The following is a 22856-nucleotide window of genomic DNA, read 5'->3' as shown; positions in this document are numbered from 1 at the left end:
AGTCGTTGTACTCATTTTATCAATGGGACACAACATGGATGTCAGGATCCAGACCTGAGGGGGCAGGAACCAGGCCTGATGGACATGACTTCTTAAGCAGCAGATTCCCTGCAGCGAAGAAGTTTGACCAACCCCTACCCCCCAGCCCTGCACACCTGATGGCTAATCTGTTCTGAAGCCACAGAGCAAAGATGCACACAGACCATGGAGCCAGGCTGAATGTATCTTGAAAACCTAGTTCCACCACTTACTGTGTGACCCTAGGCATGTTAGTTAACCTCTCTGTGCCTCAAGTTTTTCATCAGCAAATGAGGAGACTATAGAACCTAACTCACAGCATTGCCATGAGGATCAGGTAAGCTAATCTGTATAAAGTACTTAGGACAATGCTTGGAACACAGGAAACTTCATACAATTATTTGCTACTATTACTACTTTTTACTATTATTATTATTATTATTATTATCAATACCACCATTGCATAGTGTCCCTGATGTGGTTAGATTATAAAGATAAAGTACCATTATCAACTCTAAGATATTAGAGAAAGAGTAATATCTATAAAAAGTCCTCATGTTTAATAGCTTTACCTTTATCATCTAAAAAGACCTAATTTATCAGAGTTTTTACATCCCCAAATGACCTATATTTGGGCAAATTCTTGCCCTTACCCCTATATCCAAGATAATGAAGAAGATTATGATTTAGTCATAATTGTTCTTTTTATGTCCCAAAGGCCTCTGAATTTGCCTGTTCTTTATTCCACAGATCCTTATTTAGTATTTAACATTTAAATACTATGTGCCAGGCATAACTACCTTAGGAAAAGTCCTTGCTTTTACAGAGTTCACATTCATGAAAAAAGAGACCGCAAACAAGCAAATAAATAGACCAACAAAACATTTCATGTGGTGACAAATGCAATGGAGAAAAGAAGTCTGTGATATGCTATAGTCACTATGCTACGGAGTGACTCAGATAGGGTGAGGAAGGGCTAATTTATGTTTACTTCCCAAGAAGGGCCAAACTGAGGAGACAGCATCGAAACTGATGCCCAACAATAAGAAAGAGCTAGCCAAGGGATCATCAGTGGCCGGCATGTTCCTGTAGCGGGACTGGCAAGTTCTAAGGTCCTATTGTGGAAACTAGCTTACAGGGTTAGAGGACCAGAAGGAAGCCGATGCAGCTCAAGCAGTTCATTGAGAAGGGATGAGTGACAGGAGACAAGCAAGGAGAGGTAACCAGGGCCTTATAACCAAGGTAAGGAGTTTGGACATTGTTCTAAGTGCAGTGAGGGACCTCTGAGAGTTTTAAGCAGGGGTGGGGGTACATAAGTAAGGGCAGAAACAGAGAGAACAGTAAGGAAGCTCTTGCAGTATTGGCCTGGAGTACAAGGATGGCTGTGGACATGGAGAGGGGTAGACAGATTCGGGCACAAAACATATGTGGGAGGTAGAATCTATAGGATGTGGGTGAGTGTTCTGCAAGGGAGAATAATGAAAAGAACGACTCCTAGGTTTTTGAGCTGTGTACCTGGATGGATGGATGGTAGCACCGTTAGCTAGGATGGAGAAAGGATGGGAAACTGGCAGTTGGGGGATGGTGGTGGGGAAGAGCATGCATTCCAGAGTTCTACTGTCACCATGAAAGGTTAGGGGACATCCGAGCTGAGAGAAAAAGTGGGTAGCTATGTATTTGTTGATTCCTTATTAAACAGTTATTTCTGACCTTGAATGGCATACTTTAAATGAAGAGCTCCATGAACCTGAGGGTAGAGGTTTTATTTGTTTTCCATTCCCTATCTCTTGTTTCTATTCCTGCCTCCCACATATGAGATCTCACATAATGCTCAAGTGGATCTCCAGGCTCTTTACAAATAAACACTCTTATTCCTTAAAGCCTAATGAAATATAAGCCATAAAATGAAAGCAATGAACAAGCTGTCTAAACACTGATGTAGATGAAAGCCCTCTAGACTAGGGATCTGGAGGCCATGGTCCTAACACAAAGTGAGGTACAGAAGAAAACCAAAGAGTCCTACATTTGAATCCTAGTCTGTTCACTCATTAAGGGAAAGACCTAGAGCCAATGATGGAGTATCTTGAAACCTCAGTTTTCTCCACCTGAAAGTGGGGATAATAATTCTTGCCTTATGGGACCCTAGTGAGGATGAAATTTGTTGACATCCATGAAGGTTTCTACAGTGTCTGACACATGGTGGACACCTATAAACAGGTGTACATAGGACATCTGTAACCAGGATTCTTTCATTCTTTTTGCCAAAGAACCACTCTTTTTTATTATCAGTGTAAACTTTCATAAAGCATTTAATATCTCTCTACCTTGGTTCATCAATTTTGAAAGAAAGCAACTTCAACAGATGATCATTAAGCTCCACCTTAAGTCTTGGAAAACAACAACAACAATGGTCTTCTTGATAAAAACCAGATAAACTTAGTGAAAGCTGCTTTTTAACCTGGTATCAGTGCATCTGTCTGAAAACTTACTTAGACTGGGGAAGACAGGGCATTGAGAAGCAGAAATTACACCAGAGAAATATCTCCCCAATGTCACAAAAATGTTCTCCCCCAAACCACTAGAATATCAGACACAAACACTTTGCAGAAGATGGAGTAAATGACATCCCACTGAATAGCGACTTTGGGATCGCTCACTGCACGTACAGTCTAAAAGAAATCAAAACCCAAAGCTCTTCATCTCTGGCTTCCCTAAACTAGATAGGAAGTTTGGAGATCTTGGCAAACCAGACTGATGAGTAATGAAAGGGATGGGAAGGTGGAATTGTAGAGAAGCTTCTAAAATCCTAGCAGCTCAAAGAGAAGGTGGCTATGACAGGAGGGAGATCCTGATTTAGCTCTGGTTAGAAAAATGAGTTACTAGTTGGGGACTATCTATGTCCCCTCCTCCACAGGCACTGTCAGAATGAGAGTTTATCCACCTGTGTGACAACAGCATTGATCTGAATCCAAGGCAAGCACCTCTGAAACCCAAGCTGCTTTGAAAACAGTATGGAGTTTCCTCAAAAATTAAAAATAGAGCTATCCTATGACCTGGCAATTGCTACTGGGTATTTACCCAAAGATACAGATGCAGTGAAAAGAAGGGCCATATGCACCCCAATGTTCATAGTAGCAACGTCCACAATAGCCAAACTGTGGAAAGAACCAAGATGCCCTTCAACAGACAAATGGATAAATAAGATGTGGTCCATAATATACAATGGAATATTATTCAGCCATCAGAAGTGATGAATACCCAACTTTTACATCAACATGGTTGGGACTGGAGGAGATTATGCTGAGTGAAATAAGTCAAGCAGAGAAAGTCAATTATCATATGCGGAACATAAGAAATAGCATGGAGGACATTAGGAGAAGGAAGGGAAAAATGAACAGGGGGAAATCAGAGGAGGAGATGAACCATGAGAGATTGCAGCCTCTGAGAAACAAACTGAAGGTTTTAGAGGGGCGGAGGGTGGGGGGATGGATAAGCCTGGTGGTGGGTATCAAGGAGGGCACGTATTACAAGGGGCACTGGGTGTTATATGCAAACAATGAATCATGGAACACTACATCAAAAACTAATGATGTACTGTATGGTGACTAACATAACATAATAAAAAATATTAATAACTAAAAAGAAAGAAAAGAAAAGAAAAAGAAGCCCAAGCTGATAAAGACCTTGCTTGATCATTGAACTTAGGAACCAAGGCAAAAATATATTTAAGCCTAGTGGTAGAAATAGTGTCAGTCTATCCATATAGGGACAGTAACTCCAAGAGCAAAACCAAGACGAGAAGCCCATAAGACATATGAAAAAGAAGAACCCCAAGGAACTTTAAAGTTCTAAACCTGTATCAAGCTAAATGAACAATGAAAACTTTGTCTAGCCCAGAGATATCTCTTCTTTGGCTTGCTCAATGTGTAATTTTTAAACCGAACTTGATTGTTCTTAGACACTGTCCAGTTTACCAAGCACCATTCTCCTGTCTTATAGGAAAGGACATAGCTCACTTATAGTACCAGGCTAGCTCCATAAGCATTTCATAGATACCAGTGTGTAATGTTCAGATTGACTCATTTTTAAGTATTAAATACGTGAGCATATGCTGACCACAGAGATGACAGAGAAAGGGGACAATCACGGGGAAAAGATAAAAATAGGAAAAGGCCAGAAATTATAGCATTGCCCTCTTTGGAAGAGGCATCTCCCCGGCCCAGCCCAATTATAACAGCTACGAATCATGCCATGCAAAGGTCAAGTTAAATGTGTGCCTACCATATTTGTGGCTGGCTGTCTCTTTCAACTAACCTTTCTATATTTGGGGAAATTCCCAAGAGGCAGAACTCAAATTCTAAGCCTTCCTTATAGCTAGGACATTGGCTTATAGCCTAGGTTCAGCCATATAGCAATGCCTTGGCAAAACTGTGATGGGAAAAGAGCAAAGTGAACAAATAGGAAGGGCAAACCACCTCCGTTCTTGCCAGCATGGAGATGGCCCAGGTGTGAGGCTTCTGGGAGGTGCATAATTGAACCCCTGTTCTAGAAGTGGCATTGGTGAGGCAGGAGCTTCTGTGGTTGTTCCTCCCGGTGCTCAGTGGACAAGGAAAACAGCAGAAATCTCCTCTACCAAACCAAGTCCATAATACAATTGAATTCCTGGAATCTTAGTCTGGAGCCCAGCCCTGTCAAGAATTCTTTAAACTACTCAATATCATTTTTTAACTCATTTTCTGCTATATCAGCCCAAATCAGCTTCTACTACTTAAAACCGAAGTATCCTAACTGATAAAACAAGCGATGGCAGACATATGTTGGAGAACCTTTCAGTGGGGGTATCTTGGGAGAATGCCATTCACACTAATTTCTATGAACATTAATACCTGTGGAAGAAGCCCCAGGTTTTATAAGGCCATCCTTGTCCCCACAGAGGAGGTGCACAGTAGAAATCTCTCTTTATTCTTGCTCTGTGAATCCTACATGTATTTTCTACAGCAATATCACCTTGGACACGTATTATTCAGTAGTCCTAGCAGTTGACTTAATTGTTACCATCCACAGAAGAGGTCATTAAATTTTCACCATTTGCTAATTAGTTATGGAAAATTACAGGGCTGAGAAGTCCATTATCAACCACCTGAGAGATGGTCTTGCTTTGCAAGGCCTCTATGTTAAGTGATGAACAGGTTCCTTATTAACAGACCTCTACACAAGCAAACAAAGCACAGATTTTTGAGCTTAAACTGTAAGAATGACATCAAGCTGGTTTGGATTTCTGTTACAACCAAACATTGGAAGTTTGAGCTATAGAAGGGATTTTAGATAGAATGAAGAACTCAGCATATTGAGGAAGGCTGTGGAACATTCTTGTCTATGATTTCCATGTGCTAGACAATACTGTATTTTACTGCCAAAGGAATAGTAATTCCCATTGTCCCTCATGATAATCTTTTAAAGGGAATCCTATTAAATAATCAAATAATACTCATTTAAAAGGTGAAAATTCTCACAGGGATTAAGTGCTTGCTTAAAGGTTGTAGGGAATCCAAACTTGGGTTTTCTGATTTCAAGCTGATGGTTTTTTCTCCTACATCAGTGGCTTTCAAAGTGTGCTCCTGGGAGTTCTGGCGATACCCAAGACACTTTCAAGACATCTATGAGGTCAATACTATTTTCATCATCATCATCATCATCATCACCATCATCATCATAATAATATCCAAAGAAAAAGAAATCACCCATGTTTGCTGAAGAACTACCACAACAGTCAAACAGGGAAACCACCTCAGTGCCCACTAATGAATGGATGAAGAAAATGTGTGTGTGTGTGTGTGTGTGTGTGTGTGTGTGTGTATTGCAATATTCAGCCTCCTTTATACATATAATATAGTATTATTCAGCCACAAAAAAGAAGGAAGTCCTATTATTTGTGACAACATGGATGGACTTTGGGGCCATTATGCTAAGTGAAATAAGTCAAAGAAAGACAGATACTATATGATATCCATTACATATGCAACCTAAAAATATTAAACTCATAGAAACAGAGTAGAGTGGTGGTTAGCTGGGACTGAAAGGTGGGAAATGGGGAAATGTTGGATACAGGATACAAACTTTCAGTTATAAGATAAATAAGTTCAGTTATAAGATAAATAAGATAAATATAAATAAATAAGTTCTAAGGTATATTATGATGACTATAGTTAATAATGCCATATTCTATATTTCAAAGTTGCTATGAGAGTAGAGCTCTAATGTTTTCACCATAACAATAACAACAAAATGGTAAGTGTGTGAGATGAAGGATGTGGGAACTAACCTTATTGTGGCAAACATGTCTCAATGTATAGTGTATCAAATCATCTTAAACTTATACAATGTTATATGTCAATTATATCTTAATAAAACTCAGAAGAAATAAGGTATTATCATCCCTTTTCCCTTCCATCCTTCTATAAGATACAGTGGAGTTTAATGGAGGATATATGGTGTGTGATATAGTAGACTAAAACAGAAGCATCTATGAGAATCCAGCCATTCTTTGTTAAGCCTGACATTAAAAGAGACTTTCAAAACTAAAACAATGCCCTTCTTCACTATTTGATTTGTTTTGATTTGATTTGTTGTGGGGAAGTTTAATTATTTTTCATAAAAATGCTATTTATGTTAATAGGCAAGGGGTTTATTAGCTATTTTTGATGAATTGATAAATTATTTTAAGTGTCCTCAGTTTTCATTTATAACGCAACAAATATTTATAGGTATAATCCACAGAAACAAAGATTCTTTGGAATCCTCAACCATTTTTTTGAAGGAGCATGATTTGCGAGCAGGGGGCAGGAGGGTGGTGGAGGAGCAGAGGGGAAGGAAAGTGACAAGCAGAGTCTGCGCTGAGCTCAGAGCCCACATGGGGCTCCATCCTGGGACCTGAGATGGTGATCCCAGCCAACATCATGAGTCAGATGCTGGGGCGCCTGGGTGGTCCCATCCATTAAGCCTTCAACTCAGGTCATGATCTCAGGGTCCTGGGGTCAAGCCCCATCTCCAGGCTCCCTGCTCAGCGGGGAATCTGCTTCTTGAACCTCTGCCCTTTCCCACCTCTCATGCTTGCTCTCTCTCAGACTGTCTCTCTCTCAAATAAAGAAAATCTTAAAAAAGGAAGAAGAAGAAGAAGAAAGAAAGAAAGAAATGAAAAGAAAAGAAAGGAAAAGAAAAGAAAAGAAAAGAAAAGAAAAGAAAAGAAAAGAAAAAAAGAAAAGAAAAGAACAAAAAAAGTCAGATGCTCAACTGACTGAGCCACCCAAGTGCTCCTGGAAGCCTCAGTCATTTTTAAATGTGTAAAGGAGACTTGAGACCAAAACATTTGAGAACTGCTATCCTGCTTTAAGCTGCCTTTAAAACAAACTCCAAGCTTGAGAGCCTCGGTGGCTCAGTTGTTAAGCGTCTGCCTTTGGCTCAGGTCATGATCCCGGGGTACTGGGATCCAACCCCACATCGGGCTCTCTGCTCCATGGGAAACTTGCTTCTTCCTCTCCCACTCCCCCTGCTTGTGTTCCCTCTCTCACTGTCTCTCTCCCTGTCAAAAAATAAATTTAAAAATGTAAAAAACAAAACAAACAAAAACCTTCAGGCTAACTACAGATTTACCTAGTTTGTGTTACTTTTAACCAACGGATACCCGTGCTAACCCTAGTTTTTCTGCTTACATTTCTGTACCTTCTTTCTCCCCAGTTTTGGATTGATGAGTTAATGAACAACAAAAGTCTTGGATTGTAAAGCAGTGATTATAGCCTCAAGTACCTTCTTCCTCTCAAATTCCTGAAGTACCTAGTTCACTGTACATTCAATTAATATTTAATTAATGGATGAATGACTGAAGCTGATTGCTATCACACAGAGAGGACCTGCTTGATGTCCCTGAGAAATAACATGTGTGCCTGCCCCTGAGTTCACAGGGGCCCATCAGACAGAGCAGAACTCAGCACCAGTAAGGCCAGGCAGAGTGCAGGCCTGGAGTCACATCGATCACATTCCTGCCACCACACCCCACCTCCCGCCATCCCCGTCTGCCATCCACAGCACGAGACCCGAATCCGCAATCCCGTCTCCTCCACGGTTCTTCCCGGGAGACAGTAACCCACAATAACACCACATTCTGACCTCACACATCAGTCTGAATCCACATCATCTATTTTGCCTCTTGGTCTCATTCGATTCTGCATTGTCTTTGTAGACTAGATGTGTCTATTTTGTTTTCCTAAGATCTGAGGCTTCGTAAAGGTTGTCAAAGGCCTTTTGTGGCACCCAAGAGTCTAGCATAGACTCAACTGTTTGTTCACCAACGCCCTGTGTAAATTAGGGAAGGCCTTTGTTTATTACCTCTGCCTTACAGAGGGAGGCTTTAAAGTTAAGCAACGTGGGGTCTCCCAGCCAGTGATTAACAGGATGCACACCTGCGTCTTGGGTGACCCATTCTGTGCTATTGTCACTGTATTAATGCTCTCGTTTCTCAATACATACTTGTTTAATTTATCTGAAAAAAAAAAAAAAAAGCTTGGAGAAAAATAACAGCTCTAAATCCAGGTGATAAGTCAAAACATGCAAGAATAAACCCAGGTCTCCTGATTCCCACGCAAACACTTTGTTTTACGGGATCTTTTCCCTTGTGATTTTAGCTGTTAAGGTGGTCAGTGCCTGTGCTGGTTATATGGAGTTCTCAGGAGAAAAGTACACAAATTAGCATCATAGTAATATCCACTTTCCTTCTTTCTGCCCTTGGGAGCTAATTAGCAGCCACACTGTGTTTTCCCAGCAAAAATGAAGGGAAACATTATAAAATAATTCAGTAAATTCAAGCTGTGTCTATAAAAGTGGTTATGATTCACATTTATTATAACTCCTTATCTTTGTTCCCCCCTTCATTCACTTACTCATCGATCCCACGAGAATTTACTAAGTGCCTAGGATGAGAATTACATCAGATGCTGTGCTTGAAATAAGGAAAAGATGTCCCTGCCACTAATAAGACTATCATCTCATGGGTGAACTGACGCTCCTAGAGAAAAATTCTATGGTATTAGAAGTGTAAAATTAGTGCAGTATAAATTACTTATGGAGGCAATGAAGGGATATAGAGTAAAAAGTCTCTTATTACAGATAGAACTTTAGGAAAGCTTCCAACAGAGGATGTCTTGAAAGAAAGATGTCATGAGCTATCTCCTCAATGTAGGATATGGTTTGGGAATATAACCTCCATCCGTAGCCCCCCAAAACCCAAATAATCATACAATCAAAGCAAAAACAAGTTGCTTCCTATGCAAATGTAGCCACAAAATGAGGTTACCTCAGTCCCCCACGCCCAGCCAGCTGCCACCACTAGTGCCCTGCCACAGAGAAGTTCTGGAGTCCGCACTGGTCGGTAGAGCATTTCAAGGAAGAGGAGAATCGGAACCGGTCCAGGGCAAAATGGAGAAATGAGCCTGTACCTTCCACTTACTACTTCCAGTGCACCTTCCCTCATGGGAAACCCAACATGCCACAGATACACATCCATCTCTGACTTGCATCCCTGAGCTATGCTCTGTGTCCTCTGGCCTATGACTGCTTCCCTTTCCAAGGGCCATGCCCCCAGGAGTCTCCCCTGCTATGTGTCTCTGTACCACTACAACTTGAGCTTGGATTGACAGTTAACCCTTGGAAGTTCTACAGGTACAAAAACATGGGATCTCTCTCACTCTAACAGTGGGACATGGCAGTGTACAAAGCAAGCGTCTGGGAAAAGACACATGCAGGGAGCAGGCAGATCTAGAGAACTCCTCAGATCATGCTAGGTGCTTAGCTGAAAAATCAAGCTATGTATAATTCTATTCTAAATAGTTCAAGAGATAGCATAAAGAAAAGAGAAAACACCACATGACTATGTCGAAAATAGAGAACATTGAATGATCACATTAAGACCAGATCACAAAGACTGGGTGCCTGGGTGGTTCAGCTGGTTGGGCGACTGCCTTTGGCTCAGGTGGTGATCCTGGAGTCCTAGGATTGAGTCCCACATTGGGCTCCCTGTTTAGCGGGGAGTCTGCTTCTCCCTCTAACCTTCCCCCATCTCATGCTCTCTCTCTCAAATAAATAAATAAAAATCATAAAAAAAAAAAAAAAGACCACAAAGACCTTGGAGGATGGGTTCAGTACTTGGTAATGGCTTGAGCATTAGGGACACTATAGTTCTTCATTACATAACACGATATATGTGGTGTGTATAAAAGAGTTTAGGGGAAGAACTGACAACCTATAGGCCTGGATTATATAGGCACCTGCTGCAAGCCATCTTCCAGATACCATAACCGTTTCTGCACACACGCTCTAGGCCTCTCTAGGCCCGAGTCTCTGAAATGAGATATCACATGTGAGACTCATTCTCCAAGCTTTCAGAAACAATCACTACAAAATCTGTCCCTTTTAAAACAAATGGAATGGGTGGCTGGGTGGCTCAGTGGGTTAAGCCTCTGTCTTCAGCTCAGGTCATGATCTCAGGGTCCTAGGATCAAGCCCCGCATCGGGCTGTCTGCTCAGCAGGGAGCCTGCTTCCCATCCCCACTGCCTGCCTCTCTGCTTACTTGTGATCTCTGTCAAATAAATAAATAAAATATTTTTTTAAAAAAATGGAAGATAGGATGTGATCCTTTAAAGATGAGGTTCAGTGATATGGGGCAGAGATGAATTTTTTCTCTTTTTTTAAAAGATTTATTTATTTGAGGGGGAGAGAAAGAATCTCAAGTAGACTGCCTCCTGAGTGGGGAGCCTAAAGCAGGGCTCAATCTCATGATCCTGAGATCGTGACCTGAGTCAATGCTTAACCAACTGAGCCACCCAGGCACCTTGGAATTTTTTTTTTCAAGATTTTACTTATTTATTTGACAGGGAGAGAGAGATCACAAATGGCAGAGGCAGGCAGAGAGAGAGGGGGAAGCAGGCTTCCTGCTGAGTAGAGAGCCCAATGTGGGACTAAATCCCAGGACCCTGAGATCATGACCTGAGCCAAAGGCAGAGGCTTAACTCACTGAGCCAACCAGGCACCCCATGGAATCTTTTTTTTTTTTTTTTAAATAATAAACCTCTGTTAGTGAGTATGTTGCTAAAAGAAACTTTTCCATTGTTGGTGAATAGTGTAATATCCACTGATTTAAAGAGTCAGCGGGTGACAAGGTGAATTGAGGAATTTGAAGTTTCTCCATGACTTGTGATACCAACTGCAAAATGAGGCTCTGATAACTTATCCATATGCCATCAGATCATTCAGATTCTATTTGGGCTTCATACCATATTGACAGGGAAAAAAGATGGTCCATGGAAATCAATCTGCCTAGGGATGAAAGACATGGATGGGCTGCCAGGTGTCACAGTGACAGCTGACAATCCACATCTTACGAGTCTCAATTCAGCCCCTTTACCTTCCCAGAATGTAAGATCACGATATGAACACACAACTTCTGGGCTACTGAACCCAAAGGAAAAGGAATGAGGGTCTGAAGAGCAAGATACCAACTTTCCAGGACTCTACTGGAGGGCAGTTAGTGGGGCCTCCAACTGCAGCCGTTCACAGCTGTTCCTACTTCAGGGAGACTCTGAGCACTTCTTCGGAGTATCATACATTGCCTGGGACAGAACACAAGCTCTAAACCTTGTTGGAGATGTAGCCGTAACAAAGTATCAAAACAAGGATATGTGGATTTATACAATAACCTCACTCAACACATTTTCCCCCCCCAGATAACTCATGCCCAACTTGAGGGAGGGGCAGAGGACAGGTTTCTTTGCCTCTCCATCATTTCTCCACTTGGCTTTGCTGTGGAAAGCCTACTGGAAAGTGATAGATTTGTTTAACCAAGGGAAAGGAAGCAGCTATAAAACTATTTCATTTAGTTTCATTTCAAAATAAAGACATTATTTATTTATTAGAGAGGGAGGAGAGGGTGGGAGGGTAGAGGGGAAGGATAGAGAGAACCTTTAGCACCCAGCACAGAGCCAGATGCAGAGCTAGATCTCCCGACCCTGAGATCATGACCTGAGTCGAAATCAAGAGTCCGAAGCTTGACTGACTGAGCCACTCAGGCGCCCCTCAGAATGAAGACATTTTTCCTAAGCTTTTAACGCTATACATCCCAGGTTCTCAGCACTAGTTGTGTATCAGTATCGCCCAGATATTCTTTTATTTGAATAACATGTTCATATGGGGCCTGAGCATTAGCATTTTTTTTTAAGTACTAATATCAGAACCTCTGGGACTGGACCCCATGCTGTGTAATTTTTAAAAGCTCCCTAGGTGATTCTTTTTTTTTTTTTTAAGATTTTTTTTTTTTTTTTTTTTTTGACAGACAGAGATCACAAGTAGGCAGAAAGGCAGGCAGAGAAGGGGTCGGGGGAGCAGGCTCCCTGCTGAGCAGAAAGCCTGATGCGGAGCTCGATCCCAGGACCCTGGGATCATGACCTGAGCTGAAGGCAGAGGCTTTAACCCACTGGGCCACCCAGGCGCCCTCCTAGGTGATTCTAATACACAGCCAAGGTTAAGAATAACTGCCACATAAAAAAGAAACTAGATGTTGATTCTAAGGATTTTCGTTTTGGAATACCTGTCTGGCTTCAAAGAATAATGTCTCATCAGAGGAAATTCTGACTTTGAGATTAAAGAATGAAAGAAGAAAGTATCAAATGTAGAGAAATGTGTGTGTGTGTGTGTGTGTGTGTGTGTGTGTGTGTGTGTGTGTTCTGTACATAGGGTATTGAAATAACTTAGTGTTTATTAACTACCTTGGGGGCTGGAACATTTTTGCTAATCTGATGAAAACTCTGTCTCAAAAAAAATGTACATATATGAAAGTTTTGCAGATTTCAGGAACATCACAGACTTCCTGGAACTAATGTTAAAGACCTCTGCAATAGTCAGACTGTTATAACTACTTTTGTAAATAAGCAGGTAAAAAAATCATCCATAAGAAATGAGAGACCTAAGTAGGAGCCTTGATTTTGCCCCTAAATAAATTACCTAAATTTGCTCCCCCCAGCTTTTCCACAAAGTGAAATTTTTATCTAACCATAGGATAGTGTGGGTAATGTTTTTACAATTGTGTAAAACAAAACAAAACAAAACAAAGGTCAAGAGTCAATGGATATATGTGAAAGTACTTCGAGAAGCTATGCTTTATTATTAGAGATATCAAGAATTAATGTAAGAAAAAGAGAAATGATTTAAGAAGAAGCATACAATTTCTTGAGTAACTGACATGTTTATCTAGCTCTCACGTTTATGGACCTCTGCCTGTCTGAAGACCATAGATTATAAGGAATTTGGTAACTCTAGAGCTTCACACTTTGTATTAGAAGGATGAGTCCCAGCCCCAGTTCCCTACATACTCAATCTCTCTTTCCCCGCAGTATGACAACTATCCTGCAGTTTTCACTTATGGTGTTTTCTGTCAAACTGCTAGTAAGTCCATTCTTACGTGAAAAAATTCAGCGTAAGTTAAAATACAAAGGAAAGACAGTAGTTCCAGAGGACATGAAACCTATGAACCAAAATTCAGTCTCTTTCACAAGAGCCCTGAAGTATTTGTTTCTTTCCCCTCTACCTCCCACAAAACCAGAGGCCCTGGGAACTCCCACTCTCATGTCCCCTATCAGAGGGTCACTACTTAGTAAGGAACCTTATTCCCCAAGGAGACACTGTCTCAGAAGTACATTTGGTCCCGAAATATTAAAGTATAAAAATCTAGGATTGAGAATAAAGCATATCTTTCACAATCAGTGCTTCTGATTGAAGGCCATGCACCAGACTGTGGTTAGATGGGAAGCAGAGGTACAAACTTGATATGCACAGTAAGCAGAGCTACCCTAAAAGGAAAACACCAGCCCCAGCCTTCACGCTCCTGGGTGTCAATGTTTCCCATTCATTTCATTGTCTGAGTTTTAATGAAAATGTTCATGGAGGGTCCAATGCAGATAGTGAATCTTCACTATTTACTGCTCCTCAGAAAGATATATTAAACAAAATGCAGAGTCACGTAGTTTAAGCTACTGTCTGTTTGATCATAAAGGAAAATGCTTTATATGCAGAAATTTCTAGTGAGAGGAGATGTCAGGTCTCCAAAAGCAGCTATTATCAAACAAAGCAGCCAGAAAATTAATGCACTGCAGATGGCTATGACCGCAACCTTGGCTGTGAGCCAGCGTCTTCCTCTCTCGGTAGAAGAATGTTTTTGAACTGCTTCTTGTACTCACAAAGCTTCCCTAAATGTTCTAGTTCTTTGACGTAAAATTCTTTCCCCTCTTTTACAGTGTATTGTTCTAACTCTCTAGATATTCTTTCCATAAACCCTCGCTGACCCTTTACTAGCAGTGAGGCACTGAGAAAGAATGGTATATGACTGTAGTCAGGACATTTTTGTTATACATAAAGAGGAATGGGCCATTTAAAGAACAAACTAGTTTGATTCTTCTCCTCCAAATCAAGGACCCCCTTCCAGACAGCCTGCCTGTGCCTTCTTGCCATATCCATTTTAAAGTGGTTCTTTAGGGATGCCTGGGTGGTTCAGCCGGTTAAGTGTCTGTGTTCAGCTCAGGTCATGATCTCAGGGTCCTGGGATTGTGTCCCACATCAGGCCCCTTGCTCAGTGGGCAGTCTTCCTCTGCCTATCATTCCCCCTGCTTGTGCGCTCTCTCTCTCTCTCTCTCTCTCTCTCTCTCTCTCTCGTCCTCTGACAAATAAATAAAATCGTTAAAAAATAAAATAAAATAAAATGACTCTTTATCCCTGGCAGCTAAAAGGAATCTCTACCTCAGTAAGATGACTCCATCATCCCTTTCCATCCCTGTCCACAGAAGTTGAGCCATTCTGGAGAGGGGTGTGTGTGTGTGTGGGTACATGTGTTTTCTCCCAAACAAGGACACTCATCTGATTTCCAAATGATTGAAGAATTTTTAAGTAATAGCTTGGTGTTTTAAGTAATAGCTTATTCTGGTTGAGAACTGCCACTTACATAAATCACCAGGTTGCAAACAAATAGGGCAAAAGACTCTCAAGGTAGAGACTTCTTTTGCATAAAGAAAATGCATACCCAAGCATTTAAAAACAAAATAATACACCTTTTATTCACACAGTTGATTTTTGTTTATGCGTTATCGTGACTAATAGTAATGGCTGCAATTCATCACATTAGAAAAGCGATCAACAGTTCTAGCAGCAAGCACAGAATTAAAATTGATTGAGGCCCTTTGTCACCCTGGCAGAAGCTAATAATTACATCATTATTAAAATGTAGCCAATAGCCAAAACTTTTTAACTTCTTTTGGTTTAAGACAAAATAGAACAAAATCAAGTTAATGTATTCAATTTGAATAATTCTGTGGAGAAGGCTACTCCCATGTTTATCTACCATTGGCAGAACATCCACTCTGGACTAAGGACTGTCCTAGGTGCTTTGAATATTGGATTCATTTTATCCTTCCCACATCTTTGAAGGCATGTTAGTGCCAACCTCATATGATAGATGAGGAACTGTGGGGATGAAGTAACCAGCCCAGCAGCACAGAGCCAGGACCAAGACTCAAATCCAGGTCTGTCTCATTCTAAAGTTTCCATTCTAGTCAACTACACTGAGCAACTGCACTGTAGAACCTTGTAGATAAATACAGGAAACACAGTTCACAGATACGCGTTCAAACACTTGGAGGACAAAACAGTCATCTTAGAAACCATTTCTTAACATTTATGATCAAAAGTTTTCTGAAGGTTAAACAAAACTGGTGTGTGTCCAGAGTCTGAAAGGATGTTCCCTTTGGAGCCATAGTCCTTCCATCCCTTCCTGACCCACAGAATGTTATCAACAGGCTGGGACAGAGAGGAATAACAGAAATGAAGAGTCATTAACCACACTAAGTGTCCTTAAGACCAGCTCTGGTGTCATTTATCTCCGCCTTCCAAGAATACTGGGATGGCCTAGCATGGACAAGTGACAAATACAGTCAATGAAGTCTGTGAAGATAATGGCAAATGCCACTGAGAAAGCTTTTGGAGTTAAACATTATATTAACCCAAGCTCATGTCCTCCTCCTGGCAAGAACGGCCAGTGTGAGGGGAAACGAGGTTAGGACAGTTGGGCCTATGTTTGGGTAGAGCCGAACTGTCCCAAGCATGCACAAATTAGATTATAGAGCCTGAAAGTTCTTCCAGATGGGTAACAAGACTCAAGCCATAGCTCCCAACTTGGAACTGAACCTATGTTCTTGGCTAGATTGTAACCACTCATTAGACTCTGAAGGGTGGTCAGGAGCAGTGTGCAGGACACTCCATTATACAACTTTGAGGGAGGGATTAGAAAGAAACTTCATTCTGATGTTCTCCCAGGGTGCCCTTTGGCATCTACCCTATCACAGAAGAAGCAATCTTAAACTAAGTTATATACAAACTAGTTATTTGATTCATGTTTCCTCTCCTTCCTCATTTCCCTGATGTTTCCTTTAGGGCATCACATGATTGCCAGGAGAGGAAGGCACTCCCCCGCCCCCCAAAATTGTACAATGGTGGGAGTGGCCAGGTGAAGCTCCCTTAAATTTGGTCCTACACCATGGGGGATAAATTAGCAGGATTAGAGGCCAAGCATTCCTTTTACTCACTTTGTTCCCTCCTCTGCCTAAGCCCTATCCCTAAGAGAGCTGTATGGGTTCTCCAAATTTCAGTGATGGAACAACTAACCATGGGTTCACATTTTCATGTCTTCTCTCATCTTGTACCTAACTCTTATATTTGTCAAGAAAAGTTTTATCTTCTTATTTTTTTTAAGATTTTTATTTATTTATGTATTTGACAGAATGAGAGCAGGAGAGCACAGGCAAGGGGAACAGCAGAGGGAGGGGGAGAAGCAGGTTCCCGGCCCAGCCGGAAGCCTGGTGTGGGGTTTGATCCCAGGACCCCCAGATCATGACCCAAGCCGAAGGCAGTTGCTGAACCAACTGAGCCACCCAAGTGCCCCTATAGCTGCTTATTATTTGTATTCCGCCATTATGAATATTCTACAACTAAAAATACATAAAGATTTTTATAGAACAATTAGAAATGTGAACACTGATTCTATAATAATATTAAGGAAATATTAAATTTCTATTTAAGAGTAGGATTGTGATAATATGAGGATTTTAAAGAATGTGTAGCTTTTATATCTACATAAGAAAATATGTACAGATTGGATGATATGATGATTGGGATCTGTTTAAAAATAACATGGGAGGGACGCCTGGGTGGCTCAGTTGATTAAGCAGCTGCCTTTGGCTCAGGTCATGATCCCAGCGTCCTGGGATCGAGTCCCGCATCGGGTTCCTTGCTCTGCAGGGAGCCTGCTTCTCCCTCTGCCTCTGCCTGCCATTCTGTCTGCCTGTGCTCGCTCTCTCTCCCTCTCTCTCTGACAAATAAATAAAATCTTTAAAAAAAATAAAAAATAAAAAAAAAAATAACATGGGAGAGGTTGTAGCAGGTAGGAATATGGGTGAAACCAGATCGTCCTTGAGTTCACTAATGTTGTAGCTGGGTGATGGGTTCAATGCGCTAGGTTTGTTTTGGTTTTTCAGTGTTTTCTTTTTTTTTCTGCATATATTATAACTTTTTAATAGCAAAAATCTTCTTTTAAAAAAGAATCAAAGGATACGTGGGTGGCTCAGTGGTCAAGCAGCTGCCTTCGGCTTAGGTCATGAAACCAGGGTCCTGAGATCGAGCCCCACATTGGGCTTCTTGCTCAGCAGGAGCCTGCTTCTCCCTCTGCCTGCTGCTCCCCCTACTTGTGTTTGCTCTCCCATCCCGTGTCAAATAAATAAATAAAACATTTAATAAATAAATTAAGAATCAAAATTAAAGTTAAAAAATGTAATTGGTGAGTTACTTTAAATTCACACTAGAAAATCATATTTTCTAAAAATGCTTTAAAATATGTGCAATTCTCTCTTAACTGTAGAGGGTTATGGAAGGAGGTGGGTAGGGGATGGGCTAGATGTGTGAGGGGCATTAAGGAGGGCACTTGTTATGAAGAGCACTGGGTGTTGCATATAAGTGATGAATCACTAAATTTGATTCCTGAAACCAATATTACACTGTAGCCAACTAACTAGAATTTAAATTACAATCTGAAACATAATTAATTAAATATATGCAATGTTCATGACTGAATGTTAAATGGAATAGGAAGATCTAAATCTGTGCATAAAATACTGCATATACATGTATATTTACTTATACATGTAAATGGAAGAAGAAACTACCTAAAATGTAAATTGGAATTTCCCCTGGCTGGCAAGAATATATATCAGTACTCTTTATTCATTACTTTTTTCTTTTTCAAATTTTCTGAAAAGAAAATATGTTTATAATTTTATGAGGGCATTTTTATAAATTATACTCATGGCACAATGTTAGGAGAAAAATAGTTAGAAACTGTATATGAAATTCAATTATAAAATGTGTGTGAATGCTGTGTATGTGTGCTTATCTAAAAGAAATAGCATCATACTGTTAATGGTGATTATCTCTGGATGGTAGGTGGCATCACTGGTCATTTTTATTTTTGTGTGAATGTATTTTATTCAATTAATAAGTATAATGTTGTAATCAGAAAAAATACAGCATGAAAAGTTAAAGCTAGACTTATTTAACTTCTGTTTTTAAAACATTTATTTATTTATTTTAGAGAGAGACAATGTGCATGAGCAGGGGTAGGGGCAATGGGAGAGGGGGAGAGAGAGGGAAAGGAGCAGACACTTAACCAAATGAGCCGCCCAGGAACCCCCTGTACTTCTTTAAAAGTAAAGGACTATTGGGGCACCTGGGTGGCTGAGTGGGTTAAGCCTCTGCCTTCAGCTCAGGTCATGGTCTCAGGGTCTTGGGTTCGAGCCCTGCATCGGGGTCTCTGCTCAGCATGGAGCCTGCTTCCCCCTATCTCTCTGCCTGCTGCTCCCCCTACTTGTGCTCTCTCTCTGTGTCAAATAAATAAATAAATAAAATCTTCAAAAAAAAAAAAAGAAGTAAAGGACTATATAGGGCAATATAACATACACATATAAGAAACCATATGTTCTATATAGTTAATATATATTTTATATATATTCATACATATATTACAACTATATATGTCACTACTATAATTATATATTAAATTTATATAATAATCCCCTAATATCTGTAATTCCAAGAGAATTTTAAATTCTCACTGCAAGTATATATTGAGCTTTTAAACAATGTTGATACAGAATCCTTTGCCTGCCACCATTATGTAGCAATGCTCCTCATGTAGACAATTCCTTCATAGGCATGTCTCATTTTCTGTCCAACTCCAGGTATCTCTATGCCAATACCAGTCTTCGGGCTACAGGATGATTCCAAGGTCTTTAAGGAAGGGAGCTGCTTACTTGCGGATGACAACTTTGTCCTGATCGGCTCTTTCGTGTCATTCTTCATTCCCTTAACCATCATGGTGATCACCTACTTTCTAACTATCAAGTCACTCCAGAAAGAAGCTACTCTGTGTGTGAGTGATCTTGGCACACGGGCCAAACTATCGTCTTTCAGCTTCCTCCCTCAGAGTTCCCTGTCTTCAGAAAAGCTCTTCCAGCGATCCATCCACAGGGAGCCAGGGTCCTATGGCAGGAGGACTATGCAGTCCATCAGCAACGAGCAAAAAGCTTGCAAGGTGCTGGGCATCGTCTTCTTTCTGTTTGTGGTGATGTGGTGCCCATTCTTCATCACGAACATAATGGCCGTCATCTGCAAAGAGTCCTGCAACGAGAACATCATCGGAGCCCTCCTCAACGTGTTTGTTTGGATCGGTTACCTCTCCTCGGCGGTCAACCCACTCGTGTACACACTGTTCAACAAGACCTACAGGTCAGCCTTTTCCCGGTATATTCAATGTCAGTACAAGGAAAATAAAAAACCATTGCAGTTAATTTTAGTGAACACTATACCGGCCTTGGCCTACAAATCTAGTCAGCTCCAAATAGGACAAAAAAAGAATTCCAAGAAAGATGCCAAGAGCACAGATAATGACTACAGTATGGTTGCTCTAGGAAAACAGCATTCAGAAGATGCTCCTACAGACAATATTAACACAGTGAGTGAAAAGGTTAGCTGTGTGTGAGAGACTGGTTGCCATAGCAACCACAGACGGCACACTAGGCAAATTTTCACTTATTCTGGGGGAAAAAAAAAAAAGAAAATAGGGAGACTGGAAAAAAAATCAGGCCAGTCTAGTAGAACCAACAAAAATATTTATATGCCTCATTTTATTCTGTCAATGAAAAAAAACAAAAAAAAGCAGGGTTAAATGACACAAAATGTGCACTTCAAAAATGTTCTGACAGCATTTCAGCTGTGAGCTTTATGATACTTATTTTTAACATTGTAAATGATATGTCTTTAAAATAATTAGCTTTTATTGTATAATTATACTGAGGCCATAAATAAGTCTAAATTACCTTCTATTTCAAGTGGAAATCTTATTACTCTGTTGTTAATTCACGGCATGAGTTGGTTACCTATTGCTGTAAATAACAATAGCTATAACTAGTGAAAATTGGTTAAATATAATATAATGACCTCTTAAAGAAAAATCTTCTTTAAAACTTACTATGTTACATATTTTGAACAACAAAAAAAGACACTAAGGACAGTGTTACAATATTGCTAAGATAATTAAATGAAATACTTGACGACTTTTTCAGATGTCATTTGGAAATATTCACAAAGTTGCTGGCATTTGCTGCATTTCAAGCTAATTCTTCTCAGAAGTGAAAAAGTTTTAAAATGTTATTTAATAACTACCGCTGCTTTCTCTTCTACTATTTGTGCTTTATTCTGAATCTCCAATGTGGTCTTTTGTAGTGTCTGTTCTACTAGGTAAACTATCAAAAGGATAATTTAACATTACCAAATACGTTTCTAGAAACTGCTTCTCCTGAACAGCACCATAGCAGTGTTTGGTAACTCGCTCTTTGACGACCACACCGTGCATGCGCTCTTCTGAGCAGTAAGCAGTATTGATGTAACTGTGTCAAGATTGAGGAATAAACTCAGGTTTTTGGCTACTGACAGCATCAGAACCTTAGGACGTCTCTGTAAAATGCAGGTGGCTTTCCTCTTGGCACCCATCAGGTAAATTGAAGTTTTCAGATCAATCAATCTATATTCTTTACTAAAACTGTTCAGCTTTGGTCTCATAATCATCTACTGGGTCTATACTGTCTGTGAAGAAATGCCCCAGGTACTGAGGATATAAGAAGAATTAAAACAGTTTTCCTGCCTTTGAAGAAAATGACCTAACTGGACTAGTCCTTGTCAGAAATATTGATTAACAGACATTTTGAGAATTGGTTCAAACTGTTTTCTTCTTACTTCGTTCAGAAGGCTTGTTTCGACTCTGAGGGTAGTTTTCTCAATAAGTTTCCCGATTGGTTGCCAATAAATACCCACCAAGTGAGCGAGGAGGGGGATACAATAGGAGGTCAAAATTTGCAGTTAGTTTAGAAATACACCACAACCTGGACCCAACCTGTCACTACCAAAGTTTCAAGGAAAATTTCTGTTTTACTTCCCTAAAAATCTGATTTCTTACTCACTGACACTGGACTCCCTAAAAAAGAGCAGTAATACAGTGTTTTGTAGAAAAGTTTGCTAAAGAGAGAAAAAGTTTAATAGTAGTTAATTCACCTTGATATTCCTCTAGATTAAATTAGACATTCTTACTAAAATAGATGTTAGATGATATGAGATTACAACACTGAAGCATTTCTATTAAATGAAAAATGGTTTTTTGCTCTAAGCCATTTGAAAAATATTGTAGATTTGAAAACTGAAGAATGTGGGAGATGCCACTGTGTAATTTGGAAATGCTTTAAGGCTATCCAATTTAATTCTTATAGGTATGCTGAAAGGTATGTATTTCAAAGCTAGAATTTACAGCAAACCACTTATACCAAGGCTGCATTTGACCTGAACCACTTTAATGATAATACCATACTAACTGGGAAAAATACAAATGTTAAAAAATCTCAGCTCTAAAGTATTTTGCCATAGTTTATAACTCTGCACATTGCATTAAATACTAGAGAAAAGATTACAGATTCTACCCCCATTTACTCAATCTTGATCAGAATGAACATAAATACTGCCTGACCAATGTCTTTTGACTACATATATATTACAAATGTGTATTTTTTTTCTTTCCATAAGTATCTACTCAAGTGTATATAGACAAACATGTATCTGTGTATATGTACAGACATGTTCTCATGCACTTTATTCGATATTTATATTATATTTATATGGAGAAAAAGCAAGAGTCATTAATGAAAACACTCAGTATATACACATGTTTGCATGTTTGTATCCTGTCAATTAAAATGTGAATTCATGTTCTAACGTTTCTACGACCTTCCATTGCTGTCAAAGCAGATTAAAATGTAACAGAAGTATCAGCTCTTTAAATAAACTGGAAGTTCACCTAATTTTGTGGGAAGACTTTAACACAATTCTATGAGGGTGGTGAAAACAGTGGTCTTTTTAATAGCTGAGTAATCTTAAATAAAATGGTGGACCCTTTCAGACCCTTTTTCCATCTGGGGACTTTCTGACTACTAAGGCTTTCAAAACACCCCCGCCCTACCCCAATGAGACACAGTGCTTGAATGATATATGGATCTGTGATTAAAGGACTCACTCCTAATCAATGCTTTAAGTTGAACAGTAGATTGTTCTCTATTTAAAGAAAGGAATTAAATGCCATATAGTTAGGGGAAACACTCAG

The 22856-nt window shown here is 40.0% G+C and overlaps 1 protein-coding gene across 1 annotated transcript in view; it reads left to right on the top strand.

Annotated features, from left to right (window-relative positions):
* HTR2A (5-hydroxytryptamine receptor 2A) overlaps nt 1–20279 on the top strand; it is a 59175-nt gene extending 38896 nt beyond the window's left edge. Inside the window, exon 4 of the mRNA XM_032874024.1 lies at nt 19393–20279. Coding sequence (XP_032729915.1) covers nt 19393–20192 — 800 coding nt within the window. The 3' untranslated portion in view covers nt 20193–20279. The remainder of the gene's footprint in view (nt 1–19392) is intronic.
* The last annotated feature ends 2577 nt before the right edge of the window (nt 20280–22856 follow it).

The sequence above is a fragment of the Lontra canadensis genome, unplaced genomic scaffold, assembly GCF_010015895.1.
Source record: "Lontra canadensis isolate GAN:19392208 unplaced genomic scaffold, GSC_riverotter_1.0 scaffold51, whole genome shotgun sequence".
NCBI lineage: Eukaryota > Metazoa > Chordata > Mammalia > Carnivora > Mustelidae > Lontra > Lontra canadensis.
The sequence above is the reverse complement of the archived record's forward strand: the minus strand, read 5'-3'. Positions and strand labels throughout refer to the sequence as shown.